Here is a 23,718-nt window from a genome sequence, read left to right as displayed (position 1 = left end):
TTTGAGACGGAGTCTCGCTCTGTCGCCCAGGCTGGAGTGCAGTGGCCGGATCTCAGCTCACTGCAAGCTCCGCCTCCCGGGTTTACGCCCTTCTCCTGCCTCAGCCTGCCGAGTAGCTGGGACTACAGGTGCCCGCCACTTCGCCCGGCTAGTTTTTTGTATTTTTTTAGTAGAGACGGGGTTTCACCGTGTTAGCCAGGATGGTCTCGATCTCCTGACCTCGTGATCCGCCCGTCTTGGCCTCCCAAAGTGCTGGGATTACAGGCTTGAGCCACCGCGCCTGGCCTACATTTTCAAAGAAAGTAAAATGAACAAACCTGATACTTTAAAATAGCTGTAAATAAACAAACAAACAAAAATGATAAAAGAAACTGAACTTACTTTTGAAAGAAGTCCTTCAGATCCTGAAGAAGGGACACTTTTAATGGGGCCTGACGCTTAATGAATATTTTGGGGAGTGGAACACATACTTCAAGAAGCCGAATGGGAGAATAACTGACAGAAAAAAATACAAGGACCAATAGAAAATGAAAAATAGTTTAATATCTTGAATAGAGCTGTATCATGATGTTCAACTAAATCCTATGAGGCATAAGAGAAAAAGTTTCTATAAAATGGCATTTTAAAACAATCACAAAGATATTAAAGATAATTTTTAGCTCTTACAATAAATATTCTCCCCAATTCTGGAGGGATTTTGTTTTATCTTTCATTACACTGTAGTACCATCATTTATCCCTTGAAGTTATCCTTATCTGCTGTAAAACCAAAAATGATGGCTATAAACCATCCCTATTAATAAGGAAACTAAAATACCTACATCTAATTGTAGGTATTCAGTACCTCTCCAGCGCCTGAAGATTTTTCATGAGTCTTTTGTTTCCTTTCCACCTGAGGGTTTATATTGACCAACAAATGCTACAAACTCACTCCCCGGCAAGGCCCTACATGCACGGTTAAAAGCTCTTGCTTAAAAGAGGAAATAAGCTCTAATTAGCAAATATCTCCTGAGGGTCAATTATGTGCCAGACACTGTTTTAGGTGCTGAGGATATAACATTAACAATTCCTGTTCTCATAATTCAGGAAAAACAAGATTCAGGTAACAAATAAAATAAATTCAAGTAACAAAACATATCAGAGGTTCAGTACTATGGAGAAAAATACAGCAAGAAAGAGAAGCAGAGTGCTAGGATGGGAGAGTGTCAGGGCAGGTGAAATGTGAGCAAAGACTTGTAAGAGGCAAGGAAGCAACAAGCAGATATCTGGGAATGAGCAATTCAAAGAGGGAGAACAAGCACAAGGCTCCCAGGCAGGAACCTACTTAACATACCTGAGGCCCAGTCAGGAGGCCAGTGGGGCAGCAGCAGGATGAGTGAAGAGAGAGTAGTGGGAGATAAGAGCAGAGAGGTCCTAGGCAGCCAGAGCAGGTAGACTGAAGGCCAGTAAATGGACTTTGGCTTTTACTCCAGGTGAAAAAGACACCCTTTGGAGTGTCTAGAGCAGAGGAGTGGCCTTAGCTGACCGCCCCTTAAAAGAACCACTCTGACTGCTGTGTTGAGAAGAGGCTAAGGCCAAAGGGAGACTGGCTAAGGCTACTACAATAATCCAGGTGAAAGATAACAGAGGCTCAGCCCAAAGTGGTAGTGGTAGAGGTGGTAAAAAGTGCTCAGACTCTGGATATATTTTGAAGGCAGAACCTGAAGGTTTTCTCAAATTATTTAATACCACAATGGCAACTATCAATTCTTTGAACACAGACTGTTAGTTCTAGAAATATGTGATTATCTTTCTGATGGTTAATGTCTTGGCAAACATTCTGACAGACTTTCAGATGCCATCAGATGACAAAACAATGGTTAAGAGTTAAGCCAAGGCCAGACGTGGTGACTAACACTTCTAATTTCCACACTTCGAAAGGCCGTGGCGAGATGATCACCTGAGCACAATTCAAGACCAGCCTAGGTAACAATGAGATCCTGTCTCATAATTTTCTAAAATTTTTATATTAAAAATTTTTTTTAAAAAAGAGTGAGGCTGGTAGTAGATTGACCAGGGTTCAAATCATGACTCCATCACTTGAAAGCTCTGTAAGTGTTCAGATCGTAAACTCTGTAAGTGAGGATAATAACTATTTCGTAGGGTAAAAAGTAAATAAAATAATACTGAAAGTTCTTAATACAGTCTGGTCCTCTGCATTTATAAGTGTAGAAATGGGGAATCCCACAAATTAATTCAATCTAGTAACAAGTGAAAAATGTTAAAAAATTCTTAAGGGATTATGAGATCTGAGATCATGTACAAGATTCCTAGGATTTCTTACCTGAAAGACGCCACCATCTGGTTATAGGAGAAATACTGGTGATAATCATGATGGATGGAGTGACCACAGGGCTCAGCGTTGGCTCTGCGAGTATACTGGTGCCCATAAAACCTAAGTTCAAGGTATTTTGCAAATGACATAGACCAGGACTCACTGGAAAGAGCAACAACTGGTGTTACCTGAAATTCAGCAAAAATAGTTTACCTAATCACATATTGAGAATCTCTTTTTAAAAAATTAACATTTTCTTTTCTTGTTTTTTTCCTTTTTTTTTTTTTTTTTGAGACGGAGTCTCGCCTGTCACCCAGGCTGGAGTGCAGTGGCCGGATCTCAGTTCACTGCAAGCTCTGCCTCCCAGGTTCACACCATTCTCCTGCCTCAGCCTCCTGAGTAGCTGGGACCATAGGCACCTGCCACCACGCCCAGCTAATTTTTTGTATTTTTTAGTAGAGATGGGGTTTCACCATGTTAGCCAGGATGGGCTTGATCTCCTGACCTCATGATCCACCCGCCTCAGCCTCCCAAAGTGCTGAGATTACAGGTGTGAGCCACCGTACCCGGCCAACATTTTCTTTTCTAATACAAATGTAACATATACTGACTGCAGAAAATTGAGAAGAATGAACAGTTCAAAGGTGGGTGGAGTTGGGGGTGGTGGAGGAAAGCAGCATCACCAATAAACCCACCAACAACATCAATATACTAGTATATGTTCACTTTCGATGGATTTTACTATACATATATAACACACACACATATACATATACATATATACATACACACATGGACATGCACACAGCCAGTATATTTGCAAATAAAAACTCCTATAGTTTCATAATCTTTTACTTAGCAATATATCGTGAATATGTGCCCACATAAAATATTCTTGCACAACTTTTCAAATGGCCGCAGAGAATCCTATTAAATGGACATGTATTTAACCAATCCTTATTGATGTGCCTTTAAGACATTACAAGTTTCTCCATACTGAGATGATGTTCTGATGAACATCCTTGTATATACATATTTACAAATATCCACAATTATTCCCTTGGGACAAATTAATAAAGGTGGGAATTGTAGGTCCAAGGGCATAAACATTTACATGGTCTTTGATAATTTTTGCCACATTATCTTCCAAAACAAGTGCACAAGTGTATACAGTCTCCAACAGTATTTAAGAATAACAATATCCCCCACTTTCTCACCCAATCCTAGGAATTAGAATTGAAATTTTTGAAATGTAATCCCATAAAGAAAAATCCTTAAAGAGATTTTACTGGTTTTATTTGTGCTTATTTGACTACTAATGAATAACATTTATTTGTACATGTTTAGTAACTATTTGCATTAAATTGCATTGTCATCATGTCCTCTGCCCATTTTTCTATTAACATGGCTTATAGAAATTTGATATTACATATATTTATGTTTAGTCATATATGTTGTATTTTTCCTTGACACTGGAAGTTTTCCATTTTAGTGTAACAAAACTTACCTTTCCCTTTCTAGCATAAAAAAACACAAGTTTTTGTTTTAAAATAAAGTGCATATAGCAAAGCATGTAAGTCATAAAGATCAAATTTAAGTTATTCATTTACAATGATGGTCAGTCTACCCAGTTAACATATTCTACAACAAACTATTATCAGCTATCTAATAGGAACTAAAGTCTGTAAGAACAAGTATGAAACTAAGACTGAGAATTGCTAGAAATAATTTTGTCTGTATGTTTGCTGATGCAGGTGCAACTTTGATTTTGCCCTTCTCTACCACTGATTAATGTAGGTCATGCTATTTTATATGTAATTCCCACATGTGCTGTCCAAAAGCACACTTCAAAATAACCCAATTAAGGCCAGGCGCCATGGCTCACGCCTGTAATCCCAACACTTTGGGAGGCTGAGGCGGGCGGATCACCCGAGGTCAGGAGTTTGAGATCAGCCTGGCCAACATAGTGAAACCTTGTCTCTACTAAAAATACAAAAATTAACTGGGCGTAGTGGCGCACACCTGTAGTCCCGGCTACTCCAGAGGCTGAGGCAGGAGAAGAGCTTGAACCTGGAGACAGAGGTTACAGTGAGCTGAGATCACATGACTGTACTCCAGACTGGGCGATAGAGCAAGACCCCGTTTCAAAAAAAAAAAAAAAGAAAGAAAGAAATAACCCAATTAAGGCAATGAGTTAAATTTGGAACATTTTATCCAGATTGCAAGCAGTCTGGATAAAAATCATATATTAAAAAAAAAAAAAAAAAACAATATTGGCACCAAATATTTGCCCCAGAGTTAGAAAAGAAAGGCACAAAGAAAAAATAAAACACGTGTCCTTTTCTCAATAATATACATAAAAACCAGTAGAGATCAATTTCAACATGGTCTCATCTGTATGTGGACAGAAATGTTGATAAAGGCTCAAATCTGTTATACAAATATCCTAATATACTGCAGTTATTGCTGTACAAATCTGTCTCCTTCCCTAGAGAACAGAAGTGAATCCGTATTCTTTTTTTTTTTTCCTAGGGCCTAGCACAGTATCTGGCACATAAATGGTGCTAAATGTTTGTTGAATGAACAAACATAATTGAGAACTGTCAAGATACAACCTCAAGATACTTTACTGTACAAGGTACTTGTATTTTATTTAATGACTGATAACATTCCTAAGAAGAGATCTTCAAAACACAAATACTAGATTGAACATACAGCAATGGAAGGTAAAATAACAATGACAAATAGAGCTCAATGACAAATGACGAATCCAATATAATACAGGAAACCTTGCCCTCAAAAAAAACTATAGAAATAAAGAAATAAATGGCAAATAAAATATAGTAATAGGGTCTATTTACCTGTTTGCAGATTCTACACCAGGAATATGTAAGAATTGTATGTTGATATCCAGGTACTGGAGAATCCAACTCCTTCAGGATTATCTGCACACAGCCTTGGCCATGAACAAAGCGCCGAATATGATGTACCATGGGGGTATCACAGAACATGCTTGGACACTGATAAGAAGGCCTTTGACAAACAAAAGAGCCCTTCTCACATTAAGCATGAAACAGAAATCAGAACCACTGTCAAAGTGCAGCATGACTAGTGGGCAATCTGCACAAGGTACTCATGCTATTCTGAGCCTGCAGCTGAACATTCTGTCTTCAGCTATAGCATGGTGACGGTTTCCACTTGTTAAGCACCTTCTATTTGCCAAACAATTTTAAAACATTTCCTTTTACCTTCTGACAATTCTGGGGATTGTTATTCGCTATAAAGGGGACTAGTAAAAGGCTTTGTCATGTAAGTGGCGAGTAATGATGCTAAGACTTAAACTGAGGTCTAGATGATTCCAACATTTTACCTCTCATTTGAATCACTGTAAAAAACAGGTATCTGAAAAATGTCGAGGGTAGGGTAATTAGATGGGCAGAGATATGAGGAATGTTCTGGATAAGAGATCTCAGTTTAAATATGAAATAGATTACTTCTTTGAATTATATACTCTGATATGCACTAAGAAAGTGAGGATCATGTAACAGTCACCTGACATCCAACTCACGTTTACGTTTTAGGTTGAAATTTTCAGCGTCAAAAATGTGTAATGAAACAGAAGGAAGAAATATGTTCTTACCTGAAACAGTATCTCTCTAAAAATATTCCTAATGTAAGATCATTCTTTCCATAAAATTCCATTGTTACAATCCTAAAAGAAGAAACCACCTCTTAGAAACATAAGAATTACCATGCACCAAAGACATTTCATGAGACCACAAATTATAATTACCTATTAAATGTATGATACTTTCAATGAAGTATTAAAGCAGGTAATGTTCTTTGTTGTTATGAAACAGGTTTTAGCTCATCCAATAAAACAAGTTTAGACTTGCCACACTATAGCAATTTTTTCACTCCCAATCCACTAGTATCTTATGAAACTAATGAGGATGCATAAATTATAATATTAATTGAGTAAAACTGATTTGAGTTAAGAAGAGGTAAAGGTTTCCTTACAAAGGCTTAAGCCCTGTCAACACAAGGCGGGACTCCTGTCTCCTCTCTTGACCATGCCTTTACTGAGCATAGAAAACAGCAGTTCTTGCTAAAGTGCCAGTTCCTTTTTATCTAACCTATAAATGCTCACAAGACGGTCTGGCTATATAATTGCTGAAATCCACATCTTATTCAAGCCTTGACCTATAAACTCCCAGAGAAAATTCCTATGGGCTCTGCCAGCCCCAAGTCTGCCTGCTGAAGCTATACTACTGGAAGAAAACATGAGCTCACTGTTGGAAATAAGTGTTTCAGGTATACAAAATTAAAACACAGAATATGTTTTGACATGGAAACAGTGCCCCCAAAAAGGCAGTTATGTTCCACAGTACTTTTAAAACTAAAGGTGAACTACGTAATGTAAGGCTGTGTACATCTGTGTGAGGTTTTCATGACAGGAATCTGAAACAAATAATTTAAAACATAAAATATACTTCAGTTTTTATCAATCTACTTAAAATTAAGTTTTAGACTAAAACCCATTAATAATGCAAAAGGTTGACTGCTTTTATAAAAATTATGCCTGAAGGAAACCTGCCTAAATTGTACATACTATCATCAAAATGCTTCTAAACAAACTTTTGTGTGTCAACTTTCTCGCCTTTTTAAGTACAGGTTGGGCATCTCTAATCTGAAAATCCAAAATCCAAAATGCTCCAAAATCTGAAACTTTTTGAGCCCTGACATGACACCACAAGTGGGAAATTCCACAACTGAAACCTTTGTTTTCTGATGGTTCAATGTATACAAACTTTTGTTTTATACATAAAATTATTACAAATCTTGTATAAAATTAACTTCAGGCTATGTGTACAAGGTGTGTATGAAACATAAATGAATTTCATGTTTAGACTTGGGTCCCATCCCCAAGATATCGCATTAAGTATATGCAAATATTTCCAAATTTGAAAAAATATTAAATCCAAAACACTTCTGGTCCCAAGTATTTCAGATAAGGGAAAGTCAACCAATACAAATTTCTCTTCTATCCCTCACATTTTTTTCACTCTTAATGTACTCTCATTTACTTCTACTCATGAACAAACATGTATTTTCACATTTACTTCACAAGTTTAAAAGTTCTATCAATTCACATATGACCATGTACTTAAATACAGGTCCTAATGACTGTTTTGTTTTTGTTTTTTTTTTTTAATTGCTGGAATTCTGTTTTTAAGTGGAATAGTGTAAGGTGAAAAAAATCCTACCAAGGACTGACACAGGCACTAGGAGCATTGCTGGACTGGGCAGAAGAGCTGCTGAAAAGCACACAAAGTCTCTGGTGGTTAATGGGATTCAGACAGTCCACCTAAATTTAAAAGAAGTAATGAATGGATGAGCAAGCGACTGCAACCACATTCAATCCCACTGCACCAAATACACTCCACTCTATTTGTAAAGCCTCCAATTATCACTGTAGGGGCTCTGGTCAAGACTTACAACTATAGGAAACTAAATAAAAGGAAGAAGGGCAGTTGGTTTTTGAGAAAAGACAATCCAAAAAGTTTAAGTTAAACTTAAAAGCACAAAATGATGTCTAGATAGCTTGTTTTCTTAACTTACTCTTTAATTTACAAAACTGCACTAAATTATTTTAGAAAAAAAATTAAACATATTCATGTTTAACAATCTGAACTGATGGGATATAATAACATCAATCTGAGACACCCAGAAATCTAAATTCTAAGGTGTATATTTATCTATGCTTATGCCTGTTTTTGATCATTACAAAGGGAAAACCAGCTCTCTGTTAAAATTGAAATAGTATAGGAGCATATGAAGAAGTTCATAAAACACACAAAACCTCTCCTCCTATGATACTCCTCTACCACTGAAGCTGAGCAGTTTGACTCTGTGGTTTTAAAATGTCTATTCTTTTTGCTAGTTTACACACCTGTCCCACATACACACATCACTTCCTACCTAAGTACACACAGGGGGTTTTGTTTTTATAAATATGGAATAATGCAAAACATATTAAAATATAACTTGCTTTTTAACATTTCAAATATATTATGGGCTTTATCCAAGTCATTAAATGACTTGAGATCTTGCTCATCATTAAACTGTTTCAATAAACATCTTTGTACATATATTCTTACAAAATGAAAGCACCCTTATATAAGCACACTTAATTATTTCTGCAGGACAGATTATAAAAAGTTGGAGTCCTGGGTCAAAGGCATATACATGTATGTGTAAATTAATAAGAGACTTTCCTATCACTTTCTATAAATTTGTATAAATTTACACAAATGTACATACACATACATTTGTATAAGCTTACATAAAATTTATGAAAGGTGTTTTTCCATGCCATCATTAACCATGGGTCTTTTATCACTTTGCTTTTTGCCAGTCTCACAAATAAAAAATTATTTAGCACCACTATTATTTAGCACTTCCTCGACTACTGGTGAAATTGGACATCTTTTCGTTTTATTAAACAATTGCATTTCCTCATCTAGCAATGGATTTATTAATTAGTTTTACTGCTACTATTATCAATAATAGATCTATAAACCTTCCTTAATTTGCTGTCAATTTATGCCTAGAAAGAAAAAGGTCACTGTCATAGTTAAATAACAAGATAAAATGTTTTATGTTAAAGAAAAAAAATAGAGCTAACTTTTTTTAGAAAACAAATCTATTTCCTGCTAACTTTTTTTAAAAAAACACATCTGTTTCCTACAATAAGTTTCCATCTCTCACTCCCTGACACTAGGATCCAGGATTATCATACTACATCCAAGTCATGTTGTCAGAAATTTTAAGGAGCTCCACCACATTTCCCTTTACTTCAAGGATCTGCCTAGCTTACTATAAGCTCATCTTAAAACCCTGAAACCCAGTTTCATTACAATTCTGCTTCATACGTATTAAAGTAACACATAAGCCGGCAGACTCAAGACAAAAACAAAAATAGCATAGGAGAAGAAATACTTCACAAATCTGCATGCAGTCTGCCAAACTGATTTTTTAGCCTGCCTTAGAGGAGTCATTCAACACATCCTAATGTACAGGAGCATCAAAAAGTGCTCTGGCTTACCTTTGTTGACCACACAGCATCACTCGGAATAAGCCCTCTCTCTTCATCACCCTCATTTTTGCTTCCTGATTTGCCACTTGAAGTACTTGATGCATCCTTTGAATGAGCAAAAGGGTCTGAATTTTTGGGCTGAATTCTTCCTCCTCTGGCTCGATAATCGGCCAGCATTCTACTCAAGCTCTGGCTATCGCCCAGATGCTCAGCAATTCTAGTGCTCACTAGCTCATGTGAGGGTAAGACTTGAATACACTTGGCCTGAATACTTCCGTTCATGCCCTGAAGTCCAGAGAGATCCCTGAGCAGCTGTTTCTTCCTCCTGTTCTCCATTTCTTTGAATTCTTTATTGAGGAGAGGAGACCAGTAAACCTGCTCTGCAAAATAATCTCGGGTAGAGCATCTCATCCCCTTTTCAGTTAAAAGAAAGGGTTCTCGGAATGTGATTACTGGGGAGATACAGAGGATCACATCTTTCAATTCTTGCTTAAAGGCCAAAGAATAAGTCTTTCGTTTATCTTCAGAGGAGGTGACTTCCTCAGTAACATATAATCCAGTGTCATCCTGTAGAGGGTCTCTAAAGGCTCTTATCTGGCTTTTGGGATCCTGCAGCACAACTGTTTGCTGCGAACTCTCTGGCTGCTCGCTGCCTAAAGCATCTTGTTGGTCATCCACAGGGAGTGGCAACAACGATTCCGGTACAGGTGGAAAGAAAGCACAAGCGAGACCCGCTGGGCAAGCTGTTGTGCTATGTTCCTGATGCTTCACAGAGGCAACAGCCTGTGGAACATTTTTATTTTCCTGCTCACCCTTCTCAAACACAATCCTCGATTCCAGCAAACTGCTATCATCACAGGGCAGAGACTCAGGAGGGATGTCAGGATCCCAGGGCAGGGAACCTCCGCCGTACTGCTCTTGGACAGCCCCCTCATGCCCTCGTCCCTCAATCAGGGAATGGAATGAAGGGTTTTGCATTAACGTGGGAGGCATAGCAAATTCATCCATGAGAAAGGAGATTTCTAGTTGAGAATGATAAGCAACACAGATCATAAATATTAGGATCTCCTTAACTCGAGCCAGCTCATAATCAGAGCCTCCTCTCAGCTTGATTGTACAGCCTAGGTGCTGTGGACAACCTTCAAAAAACATCAGCGTCTTGGTTTGCTCTACAAATAAAAACAAACAAAAAGTTAGGATGGTGGAGGTGGCAATCCAGAAGTCCAAATAGAATTAATTCACTCTCTTAACATCTGTAAAAGAAAAACTCTTACATGAATAAGACCACAGTTGCCTATCTTCACCTACTATTAATAGATATTTCCTAGTAAGTAAACATTGTAGTAGTGATAAGTTAACTCTTTTCCTCAGGTCAACCTGTGCTAAAGATCACTCACCATTAGGTAACTGAAATATCTGCATATAAAATTTGTGACAAGTGCCCAGGTGTGGTTTCGTAAGCAGCTGGTCCATCGACATCACTAAATCACCTTGGGTCATTCGACTGATTCGTTCCAAAACTTGCTACAAAACACAAAAACATTATATTACAAAACTAGAGAAGAATAAAAATCTTTGTAAATTTAATCTGGAAAAGTGATGGAAAAATTAAAAAATAACATTCACAATAAATTTCCTTTTTAATAAATATATGATGAATTTTTTTATTCCGGATTCTTCTACATTTAGTTGCTTAGTAATCAATATGTGCCCACTGAAACCTTACTCATATTAATAACATTATCAAAATGCATTTAAGCATCATGGATTACCACAAGATGCTGTGAGGAGAAAAAACAACTTCCTAGAATTGGCCCCTATTCTGCAGAGGGTAAACTTTTGAAGGGAGAGAACATTTTCTGCTTGAGCAATTCTCCAACGAAAACGAAGGATCAACAAATACCTAGTGATTTAACTAATGTCCATTTCCCTTCTGGTCTTGTAGACATCAATAATAAGCATTACATAATCAATTACACTTTCTTCCAGTCTGAGATTCTTAATCTTAATGAAATAGGTGCCGTATCTTCTGTCCCACTTTCAATACGTATGGAACAGCAAAGACTAAGATTCTTGTATACCTACCATATGAACATATAAATTTAAAAGCTGCAATTTTTTAAAATAAATAGAAAAATAAAAACACTCACCGATTTTACATTAATGACCAAAGTAATACCATGTTCCAATAACATGTCCTGGGCAATCCGAGACACTGTTTTCTCAACTAGAACCAAGGTGGGTCGAACATCAACTATTCGCTGAACATAATTCTTCAAGAATTCTCTTTCCTAAGCAAGATAAATCAGAAATATCACACCTGGTAAAACGCAATATCTGGGCATATTAAAATATCGAGATAGCTTCACTATTATTATCAATCTCAGCCTAAATTTTCTTCATCCACAAGTAAGTCTGTAAGCAAATTAATTCAAACAACGTAAGAATCTCATTCGTCATTCTAAACTTGATTATGCTGACAAGAGTTTCAGAAGAAATTCCATTCTCCAACTAATTTTCCTTGAAAGTTTTTCAATTCTTAATTTAAAAGCCAAGAATGCAATTAGCTAGTTCAGAGGTTAAAAAAGCAAGAACAACAAAAAAACCTAACCTCAAAACTCCCAAAATAAAAGCCATTTCTAAGTTTGTTTTTTTTTTTTTTTTTTTTTTAAGAGATGGGGTCTCATTCTGTCACCCAGGCTGGAGTGCAGAGGTGCCATCATAGCTTACTGTGACCTCAAAGTCCTGGGCTCAAGCAATCCTCCTGCTTCACTCTTCTAGGACTACAGGCACACATCACAATGCCTGGCTAATATTTTCTATTTTTTTTGTAGAGACAGGGTCTCACTATGTTACCCAGGCTGGTCTTGAACTCCTGGCCTCAAGCAATCCTCCTGCCTTTAGCTCCAAAAGTGTAATGACAAGTGTCAGCCACTGTGCCCAGCCCTAAGTGGTTTTAATATGGTTATGAATTCTCTCCTCTACATTCTGAAACCAAAATGAGTTATCTCTTTTTCTGGATAACTGAATAAATAACTCTTTAACAGATGCTACTTCAGCAACTTCCTAATTCCAATTTCCCAACAGATCATATAATACCTAGAACAGCCACAGTTAAAGATCTCAAACATAATGCTAATATAATTTTATCACAAAGGTTTAATTTCAAAAGAAATGAATATTGTGGCTGGGTATGGTGGCTCATGCCCATAATCCCAGCACTTTGGGAGGCCGAGGCAGGCGGATCACCTGACGTCTGGAGTTCAAGACCAGCCTGGCCAACACAATGAAACCCCGTCTCTACTAAAAAATACAAAAATCAGCCGGGCGTGGTGACAGGCACCTGTAATCCCAGCTACTTGGGAGGCTGAGGCAGGAAAATAGCTTGAACCCGGGAGGCGGAGGTTTCAGTGATCAAGATTGTGGCATTGCACTCCAGCCTAGAGGACAAGAGCAAGACTTCATTTCAAAAAAAAGAAAAAATAAGAAATAAATGAATATTGTAAATAACAACCAGAGTTAAAACAATACAACTCACTAATTGCTTCATAATACTTCTGGGCTCCAGATGGGAGACAACTAAAGATGAGCATGTTCGCCACTCCTACTCCATGTGCCCAAAGAGTTTTCTGAGCAAGACTGTATTCACGTCCCTTACCACCCACAATGGATGAGCCTACTCACTGCAGTAAACTTGCCCTATTATGAAGTATATTGCTTCTTGCCTTTGTTTTACTGATACTATTTATTTCAAATTCTCCCATTATTAACAAAATGGATTTTTTTTCCTAAAATGTGTTAATTTCCTACTCTACTTACTAACTTGTAGTTTAACAGTATTTAAAATAATTTTATTTGTGCAGCTCTAATAAAGTACAATCAGAATCCGTTTTTTTGTTTTGTTTTTTTTAAGTTTCTGCCTGTGGTAGTACAAATAACTTTCCTTCCAGTTCCAATTCTAATCAACTATCATGACTACTCATGAAATACCATGTCAAAAAGGAGGCCTTGTCCAAGCTCAGCAAGGGAAGAGTATCAGAAAGTAGGCCATAAGCACAGCAGTAGTGAACTAAGAGATCTAGTAGACCTGGCCTTGTAAAGAAAGTACAAAGTCACAGGCTAATTATCTCCTTGACCTTTGTTTCTCATCCTCCTTTTTCTGAATATCTATTTTTCAGCTTCTTCTCTGATTCGTTATTCCACATCAGATAAAAAACCTCAAATGAGCTGGTACTTTCTATCAATTCAGAAAAAGCTCAAATCAGCTGATATTTTTTATCAATTTAAGAAGTTTAAGTAGGGCAGGAGTTAAAGGTATAATAAAAACTATGTTTGAAAGTTTTGATGAACAAGATGCTTTGTTAGTGAGTTATACCATGTTTCCTAAGTACAACCCCCCAGAGCATACCTCTCTAACAAAAAATCTTTAGCCTATTAACCTGATTGTAAAAATAGAGTAAATAATGTGAATAAATTTAGCTATAACTTTAAGTAAACAAACACCTGTAGATTACAATTAACCTAGTTCATCAATTCCAAGACATACAATTTTACGAATTTTAACATCTCTGCAACCAGGATGCATCTCAGTCAAAGCAATTCTGATCTGATCATGTGAAAGTCTTCTGCTGACAATCTTCTGTGGAATCATCAAAACCTCCAGCATCAAATTATCTTAGGTTCCATTAACATAATTATTGTATTTCCCTTTATTCCTTTAGAGTTCTCTACTAAAATGTCTAATCAAAACCCATCATTTTTACTGATGGCACAGCTGAATTCCAAAGAGAAAACAGCCCCAGCTCACAGAGTTCTTAAGTAATACAGCAGACTTTTATAAAGCACTGTCCCTTTTACTACAACTCAGTTTCTCTTATTGTTATCTATGAAATCAGGACAAAAGTGATTGCTCCTACCACTCTTGAAAAAATGTATTTACCTAGGAATTTTCAAGTAATACTTTTCCTAAATGTTTCTGGAACCCAATATAAGTGTTCCCACTGTAATATAATATACACATTCCTAAAAAGCTTCCATTTTGAATAACCACAAAACAAAATTAACAGCATTTATGGCAGAAAAGGAGGTGGGGCAGAAAACTTTAAACCTATGCAACTTTATATCTTCAGCACTAACAAAAACAATAACTGGTACCTTAAGAGGAATCACGGAGAGCCTAGGCAGAGAGCTTCGTATGGCATGAGGCTGCCTCAAGTGATATTAAATGCACAAAAACTATTGCAATGCTACAACTGGAAATGGAGCTCTGAGCAGTAAAGCTACCAAGAACCAGAGATGTGGGTGTACCTCCCTGGGGAAAGGGCCCTGCAAGCAAAAGCTCACTTTTACTTTCTTAAAATAGAGCTGGAAGGGTTTCTGCCTGTGTAGCAGCTGAGCTGAGACTGTTTTCCTTTCCAGCTGAGGGTTATAACCTACTGCAGCTCTTCGGGGCCTCCTTGCTTAGGAAAAACCACTTAGAAACCAACACAACTTCCATCTGACATTATTCTGTTTGCCAACTACATATAAGCTAACTGGTGTTCTAGAAATGTGTTTGAGTAGCATAAACTGTATCACAAACCAGAGATTCCATTAAAAATCTGGTAAGTTCAAGAAATTCTCACGGTCTGATTTACTATGAGAATTAAATACTTAATCCAAACTAGTATTTGGATTAAGTGGGAAAGGGAAACCAGTATTTGGATTTTCACCTTTTCTTCCTTATATTCTTGAAGAGTTACACGTTACCTTTAACACTTTGAAACTTTAAAAATAATGAGTGACAGAGGTTTTGGTAAGCTATCAAGTTTGCCTATCCAATTTAATCAGTTAGAATTAAGTCAAAATCATTAAGAATTTATAAGCATCATGATACACAAACATCCCTCCAAATTATTATTTTCGGTAGTAAATTCTTACCTGAAGCACAATAGGATCAATGCAAGTAAACTTAGTTTCTTCTCTGTAGAGATACTCAATGGAACACTTTAACAGAAGAATTTTGGGGTTTTTAATACAAGAATTCATCTACAAAAAAAGAACAGTTTGTTAAAGTTTTTAAAGGTTTGCATTTTACAGCCCTCCTTTAATTATAACTTTAAATCTATATTGTTCATAATTCCTACTAACTTAACATATCTCATATTAGTATTAAAATACTCTCATTTAGTTCTTTTACGGTATTAAATTTTTTCAAAGCAAATAATATGTTCAGAACAACGCAAAATTCTTCAAAAATTGGCTTTGCTTTCTTAATACTACTTTGATCTTATATTCTCTTAACTTTTTTTTTTTTCATTTCTGATGTTGTAAGAAGAGACATCATGCCCTGAGTGTGCACGGAGGGAGCAGTATTTAATAACGGGTTACTTCACAAACTCCAAGAAATAAGCAACTTTAAAAGCATATTTCAGTCTTTCTAAAATTCAAGAGGAGAAGAGGGAGAAAAGAATTAAAATGCCTCCTGAACATATTTCTAACAGAAAACATTTCCAATCATTAAGGCAGCAAGCTAAAATAGGTAACATGAAGTTCAAAAAGAAAATGTGAAAGTATCTCAAGAAGCAGAGACTCAAATAATATACCCTAACCTTACAGCCACAGGCAGAATAGCAATTGAGGTTTCAGGCTGACCAAGTTTATGGACCCCAAACAGCAAACAGTTCCAAAAACAGTGACTCACTAGCTGGGAAACTCAATTCAGGACACTTTGTAGCAACTACAAATCAAAGACTATCTCTAATCAGTGGGACAAGTCAGTCATTCTTGCATATGTTTCCACCACATCTACATACAAATTTTCTTCACTTTCTGAGAAGGCGTAACATATTTACCTCCTAATTCAACAAATATCATTTAATTTGGTTTAAAGTTCTCCTTTAAAGGGTAATGTGTGGTTTTAGTAAGACTCTATGTAGAAATACTGACTAATGTGGAATTATTGCAATAAAATATGCAATAAGTAAACAATTGAAGCCAAGCATATTTTTATTTATCTATGGTCACTAACAATTTTCATGAATCTTTTTTTTTTTTTGTTTTTTTGGAGACAGAGTCTCACTCTGTCACCCAGGCTGGAGTGCAGTGGCATGATCTCAGCTGACTGCAACCTTCACCTCCCGCGTTCAAGTGATTCTTCTGCCTCAGCCTCCCAAGTAGCTGAGACTACAGGCACACGCCACTATGCCTGGCTAATTTTTTTGTATTTTTAGTAGAGATGGGGTTTCACCCTATTGGCCAGGCTGGTCTCAAACTCCTGACCTTGTGATCCACCTGCCTCAGCCTGCCAAAGTGCTGGGATTACACGCTCGGCCTAGTGCCTACTTTAAATACAGTACCACCATTTCCCTAACATCCATACACTCCCATTGCCCTTAACCTACTGAATGAGAATTTCTAGGGGTTAGGCTGGGAACAGACATTTTTAAAAGGTCCACATGTGATCTCAATGTATGTACACTACACTTTGAGAATCAAAAGACTTCAGAAAAAAGTTCAAGACCTTTAATGAGATATAAAGCCCTTGCCTGTTTCCTCTAGCTTCATTTATATTGCCCATATTACACCTTAGGAGCTCAGAGTCTCCTTAATACCCCAGGTTATCTCACTCCACTCCTTTGTGCTAGTGCTACAAAGACATAAGGTGAGAAAGATAACAGAAGAAAACTGACAGCTCTGTAGCCTAGCACTAGAAGAGCTATCAGCTTTAGAATGCTAAGCCTCTGGAAGGACTCCAGCCTACTAAAGAAACCCTGTCTCCCTACAATGTGATGGGATCAGCAGATAAATAATGCTAGTATCTTATCATTCTGTTGATCTAGAAGCCTGATCCTCCCCACTTCCTCCTTCTGTCTGGTGAATTCCCATTATTCAAATTCCAATCCATTCATCCTCAGCTCTGGGAAATCTTCCCTGAATCTACCAAATTTCACCCCTATGGCAGACACAGCTGCCTTTCATTGTCCATTGTCTATTTCTTCTATGACTAAGGTGCCCCAACTTGTTACCTAAGCACACAGCCATGGTTTGCTGGACTTCACTGCTGAACTGAATCACATTACCTTTTTATGTGCAATGTTCTTGGTACAAACAAAGCCATTGACAACCACAGAATCAAACTTCTTTCCACCTGGGATCTAATGGAACAATTAAGAAAACAATAAAATTCAATAATAACATGCTTAGAATCTAGTCAGATGTATGCTATTATTTCTTTCCATTTTTTTTTAAACTATTGTGTAATCAAATAAGAACAAAAAATATCAGGAAATAATTGTTCCTTTCAACCAATGATCAACGGCATCTCTGCATGACTCTGTTTTCCCATCCCCTGTTCTCTAATGTACTACACTAGGACTCTAAAGTACTCACTGACTGAATAAACTAGCGCCATGTGGCAGTTAACACGACTGTTTAAGTTAAATATCACAGGGAAAAAAGCACACACACGACTTAATTACTATCTAAATCAGAGGTGTCCACTCTTTTGACTTCCCTGGGCCTCATTGGAAAAAGAATTGTATTGGGCCACACATAAAATACACTAACAACAGTGGATGAGCTTAAAAAAAAAATTACAAAAAATGTCATAATGTTTTAAGAAAGTTTATGAATTGGGTGTTGGGCCGGATTCAAAGCACTCTTGGGCAGCATGCAGCCCACAGGCCACGAGTTGGACAAGCTTGATCTAAATAAAGCAAATTACCCACTGCCTTTCCTCAGAACAGTGATCATAATCTGTGAGAATAGGGTTTCTCACAGCTGACGTGTCAAGAAGAGGAAGCAAGTAAGGAAGAACCTGTATCGGTTTGAGTTCCCAACCCATCTCCGATATAACTCATCCTTTCCATTCACCTCTCACTTCCTATGCGTGGCTTCCATGACTCCTAAGTGCACTGCTAACAAACAAAGCAGAGAGCAAAACCTCCTACTCCTCATCTAGCAACCCTCAAGGTAATGACTCTTTTTAGATTACCATTAAGAGAAAAATCATAATCAGTCCTGCCTCATCACTTCCTAGTATTAGTAAAACATTAGCAGAGCTCACTTTTTTGATGTGGACAAACTGACGGATATCCATGTCATCATCCTGGTTCTTGACATCAGGTCGGACTGTCTGAACAACCTGGCAGACCAATGACACAATGATGTCCCTCCAAGATGATGACAGTGAGTCACTATGGAGCAACTGCTGGAGTAGTGCCATCATGTGGTTATGATTAGCTGAACTATAAAAATATTATAAGAAAAAAGTTTGCATAGTTAATACTGCCAGAGACAATAATTCTGATGATAAAACAGTCTACAAAGAAATAAACATTTCAATTACGGTTCACAGATAAGATTTTCTAGGTCAATATCATTCTTTCATTATATTTGTACCTTAAGGATTTTGCATATAAATGAAATCTGAATATCTTCCACTAAGAAGTTCCCTGCAATTGACTGAAATGAAATTTTAACATGTAAAATGGGGACAGACAAGCAGAGTTTGGGGCTCTTGGTTTTTCTGTTTTTTTCTCTGAGACAAAGTCTTGCTCTGTTGCCTAGGCTGGAGTACAGTGGCGTGATCTCAGCTCACTGCAACCTCCACCTCTTGAGGTTAAGCAATCCTACTATCTCAGTTTCCCGAGTAGTTATGATTACAGACCCACACCACCACGCCTGGCTCATTTTTGTATTATTAGTAGAGACGAGGTTTTACCATGTTGGCCAGGCTGGTCTCGACCTTCTGACCTTGTGATCCTCCTGCCTCGGCCACCCAAAGTGCTGGGATTACAGGCATGAGCTGCCGCACACAACTGGGGCTCTTGGTTTTATAAGAAATGTAATCACAAGTCAAAATAGGCTTTATTTCCTAAGTAATCTTAGTATTTTTTACTTTCTAAGGAAAAAGAAAAATACCTCCCTTTTTAAGAGGGATGATGCATATGCTTATCAAGTCACTGAAGATAATAAAAGTGAAAAATTAAAATTTAAAATTTCATTGCCTTACAGCAACCTCTCCATGGCTTGTTTCTCCCCATTCTCCTCCCTCAGGAGCTCCAGGTTGTTATGATGCCAGCCCAAAGGTGTGAAAGGCAGCTCTTTGGATTTTTCCTCTACTCGACGATTAAATAAGGATTCTAAGTACAATATAAAATAAGAAGTTATTACTTCATTGTCCTGTTTTATAACACCTACTCATGTATTTAGAAATGGCCCTTTCTCTTTATAAATGTTTTAAGTTAGCCAACATAAATTATTGGCGTAAAAAGGCAAGAACATGTAATAAACACATTAAAAAATGCATAAGAAAATACATACAAATACGTAAAATACGCTAAAAATACAGAAACGCAAGAATTAAGAAGAGCAGTAATTGGCAACCACCAAAATCAGAAACTGTGAAAATCAAACGTACGTAACTAAGACTCTCAAGCCAATAATTATAAGCATAGCTTCTGAAAAGCAAATAAAATGAAACTTCTGCTTCTCTTTTTATTTTAAAAAGGAGGGTGTTAATATCCCCTTTAAAATCACAAACTGGGCCGGGCGTGGTGGCTCACGCCTGTAATTCCAACACTTTGGGAGGCCGAGGTGGGTAGATGGCCTGAGGTCAGGAGTTTGAGACCAGTCTGGCCAACATGGCGAAACCCCATCTCTACTAAAAGCACAAAAATTAGCTGGGTGTGGTGGTACATGCCTGCAATCCCAGCTACAAGGGAGGCTGAGGCAGGAGAATCACCTGAACCTAGGAGGAAGAGATTGCAGTGAGCCAAGGTCACGCCACTGCACTCCAGCCTGAGTGACAGAGCGAGACTCCATCTCAAAAATAGAAAGAAAAAAAAAATCACAAACTGAAAAGTGCATTCAACAGAAATCTAAATGCTGGCAGAACACATGATAGCGTGGGTGATGAATTTTCAAGAAAGAAGCTCAGCTCAGATATCCTAAAACAACAGATGACAGTGTAGAAAGTCTATTCAGACAATCCTCAATAGTGTTTCTCTTTCAATATTGGCACAGAGGCTTTTTAACAAAATTTTAGCAAGACAGACTCAAAAACATAAATATTAAAACATAATAAATAGCATTTATGTAGAATTTGTGTAAAATCTTTAAATTTTTTAAAGATGAATGAAAACAGATCAAGACAAAAAATTAATAATAAATGCTTAACGAAAAAAATATGTTCACTAAATAACTATTGAATAATCTGACCAAATAAGTGGAAAGAAAAGAAGTAGGAAATGCTTACAAAAATTCTCTAACCTGTCCCCTCTTAAAAGCAAAACAAACAAAAAAACTTCTACCAAACAGCCCAGCAGATTACACAGTAAAGTATATGTCTATGACACGTGAAATACAAGAACTGCGCATTTCAATTACATAAAGGGCCACTCTGTAAACTTCTAGCTGAACCAGATGCTTGGAGGTGAATTTAGAAGCACTGTCAAGCTATCAGATAAGCTGCAGTGGTCTCCTTGTACCAGCTTGCCTTCTCTCTTTGATTTGAAACCCTGGGAGCCAAGAAGCAAGGGAAATTTTCTCCCATTATCTGAGGCCTAACCAGTGGAGTACTATGGACCAATTAAGAATGTCTTTACTCTAGGAAGCTAAGCTAAGTGGGGAAGGAATAGGAGAAGGCTAATACTTTTCTATTCTCCTTTTGTGTCCAAAAGAAATTTATCAGCATAGTTAGTTCTTTATCCTCTCCTGCCTACTTCTCTTCCTCACTCCACAGGACAAGCAGCATCCTTAACTGGAGACCTGCCTGTGGGCTTTTTGACAAATTTGACAATCCTTGATGAGATGTATATCAATACTTAATATTATATTCACAATATAGTTAAGTGTAAACTATGTCTTTAAAAGAATTAAGTTCAAATTCTACTTAAAAGTTTTAAACAATTACTTTTCATATCAGAGACCTCCTCCTTTCAAACCAAGTCCAAGTTTACATTCTTGGTTCTCAACACTCTCAAAATCACTATACATATTAAAAATTGTGTTCCCATACTACCATAATCAAATATATTTTCAGCACCTTCTCTGTGCCAATCAATGTGCTAAGCCCTAAGTATATCCTCATGAACAAAAGAGACACCATTCCACATACAGCTTTTTATAAAATTACCTTTGATGAAAGCGTCACTTATTGAGAGCTGCTGTCCTCCAGTGTCGGAAATCAAATACTCTGCATACCAGGGAGACAACAGAGAGGAGGAAGGAAAGGAGAGACATATGACTATAATATGTCAGCATAATTATATAGCAAAAACACCCACACACAAAATATTACTCATACTAAACCCATCACTGCCCAGCAAATTCAAGAAAGTTTTGGGTCAAAATGCCTCTTGATACTTGTTCTATGCACTTCATACTAAACTTAAGCAGACTTACATTAATAACGCAATAGAGCCGTGAAACAATTCTCCTTAATTCAAATGTCAGATAGAGAAACGTTTTTCTCTTACCAAAACCAACCGGTTTATGAACATTAAGATCTTCAGATACTTGTATGACCATCTTAAAGCATTACAGTTCTTTTCACATGTAACTTGATGATTTAACAAATAATCACTTTGCCTATGCACAAAGTAGTTCACAGAGAACCCACCTGATAAAACAATACAAACTTTTTTAAAATTTCAGAATATAAGCTATAAAACAAATTAATACAGAACTGACATTGGCAGGAAAAAAGATAAAACTCATCAGTATTTGTACTAGTTCCGAATAAGCATTTTTGTTTTTCAAAAATTATACCAAACACTGCTGAATTTTTGCTAGACATTAACTGAACACATTCTGAAGGCTTTTAATAAATAAAAAAGTTTTCTTACTAGTGAAACTTACTCTTTACTTCCCCATGAACTTTCTCTAGGTCTGTGACCAAGCATAGCTTAAATGGGGTTCTTTCCACTATGCAAATTAAAACATGATACATGTTAACTCCTTTAAGGTAAAGGTTCTCCACAAAATTTTCTCCAAGTTCATTTATAAACAACTGGGCTTTAAAAGTTACTATGTTTATAAGCCAATATGCTCATCCTTCCAACCAGGAAACAAAGAAAGTATTTTATTTAGAAAGTTCAAGTGCACTATGCCAAATACAATAAAATCGAGCATATGGACAAGACAGATGTTATACTTTATTTCTACTCTTCCCTTACAGAAATGACTAACACCAAATTCTCTCAGTTCAATTAATGTACTGTTCTTTACCAGCCTTCTCACACTAAAGCTTAATTGTATCTATGAGACTCCAGAAATGGTGGATTTTCCCCATTTAGTTATGAAAAAAATTAAGCCTATAGAAAATGCTGTATACCATCCACCTGAGTTCAACAACTGTTAAGGATTTGCCATATATGTGTATGTTTCTTCCCTCCAATTATTCAAAGTTACACACATCATGACACTTTACCACTAAGACATCAGCACAACTCTCATAAAAATAAGGGTATTCTTCTCTACAGCACAGTATTATTTACATATTTGAGAAAGTTAACAATGTCTTAATAGCACAGAATTAGCCCATACTCAAGTCTATCCAACTGTCCCCAAACTGTTTTCTAATCAACAGTTTTTTTTTCAAGCCTCGATGCAATCAAGTTCACACATGGCATTTGGTTCCTGTATCTCTTCATTCTCTTTTAATCTAGAACAGATCTCCTTTTTTCCTTTTCATAAAATGAACTTTAAAAGAACCCAGGTTATTGTTCTGTGGGATGTCCCACATTCTGAGTACAATCGTTTTCTCATGGTGTGTTTAACTTGCTCCTCTATCACATGTTTTCCTGTACACAGAAAACTGCATCTAGAGGTTTACAGAAGCCATGGTTTTCACCTTCTTCTCTAGGTTCTACTTGCTAACTTTCCAAGAATAGTTCAGAATCCTGCTTGCAACACATAGTAAAATATATTTTAATTGTACCATTCCCTAAGACTAATAATGAAAAATTGAGTTTGAAAATAGGGTTTTGTCACTTAAGATAGAAAGCATAAGTAGTATTTTTTAAAGTACAGATATTTCAACCAATTTCATAAATCCAATTTTCCTCAGCCTTAAACAATATAGGACAATCCATAAGAAAATATTTAATAAGTACTACCTTTAATTTCAATGTAAAGATAAAAAAAATTCCCATTTGTTTTTATACAAAGGGAATGAAAACCAGAGGCAGAAGAATTCTATTATTCTTTCACATAACTACCAGTCTCCCTGGAAGTCTTTATTTTCTGGTAATCAGTGTTCATCTTGACTGTAACACTGAGCAAACTATTACAACTTCACAAGAAAAAAAAGTCCCAATAAC

The 23,718-nt window shown here is 36.8% G+C and overlaps 1 protein-coding gene across 9 annotated transcripts in view; it reads right to left on the bottom strand.

The window, feature by feature from the left end:
* The window catches only part of PIKFYVE (phosphoinositide kinase, FYVE-type zinc finger containing), a 92,925-nt gene that overhangs the window by 24,016 nt on the left and 45,191 nt on the right, over nt 1-23,718 (bottom strand). For all 9 annotated transcript variants that reach the window (XR_002733263.1, XM_023219920.1, XM_023219954.1 and 6 more), the window contains 13 exons: nt 21,531-21,590; nt 19,407-19,536; nt 18,459-18,639; nt 17,473-17,547; nt 15,332-15,439; nt 11,563-11,703; nt 10,810-10,936; nt 9,422-10,581; nt 7,581-7,681; nt 5,954-6,025; nt 5,175-5,346; nt 2,323-2,501; nt 382-495 (listed from right to left, as the gene is read on the bottom strand). Coding sequence is in view for 8 of the 9 variants with exons in the window: in XM_023219920.1 (XP_023075688.1) it covers nt 382-495; nt 2,323-2,501; nt 5,175-5,346; nt 5,954-6,025; nt 7,581-7,681; nt 9,422-10,581; nt 10,810-10,936; nt 11,563-11,703; nt 15,332-15,439; nt 17,473-17,547; nt 18,459-18,639; nt 19,407-19,536; nt 21,531-21,590 (2,620 nt within the window). In the remaining variant the exon portion in view is untranslated. The remainder of the gene's footprint in view (nt 1-381; nt 496-2,322; nt 2,502-5,174; nt 5,347-5,953; nt 6,026-7,580; nt 7,682-9,421; nt 10,582-10,809; nt 10,937-11,562; nt 11,704-15,331; nt 15,440-17,472; nt 17,548-18,458; nt 18,640-19,406; nt 19,537-21,530; nt 21,591-23,718) is intronic.

This window comes from Piliocolobus tephrosceles, chromosome 11 (assembly GCF_002776525.5).
Source record: "Piliocolobus tephrosceles isolate RC106 chromosome 11, ASM277652v3, whole genome shotgun sequence".
Taxonomy (NCBI): Eukaryota; Metazoa; Chordata; class Mammalia; order Primates; family Cercopithecidae; genus Piliocolobus; species Piliocolobus tephrosceles.
This window is presented reverse-complemented; position numbering and strand designations above follow the sequence as displayed.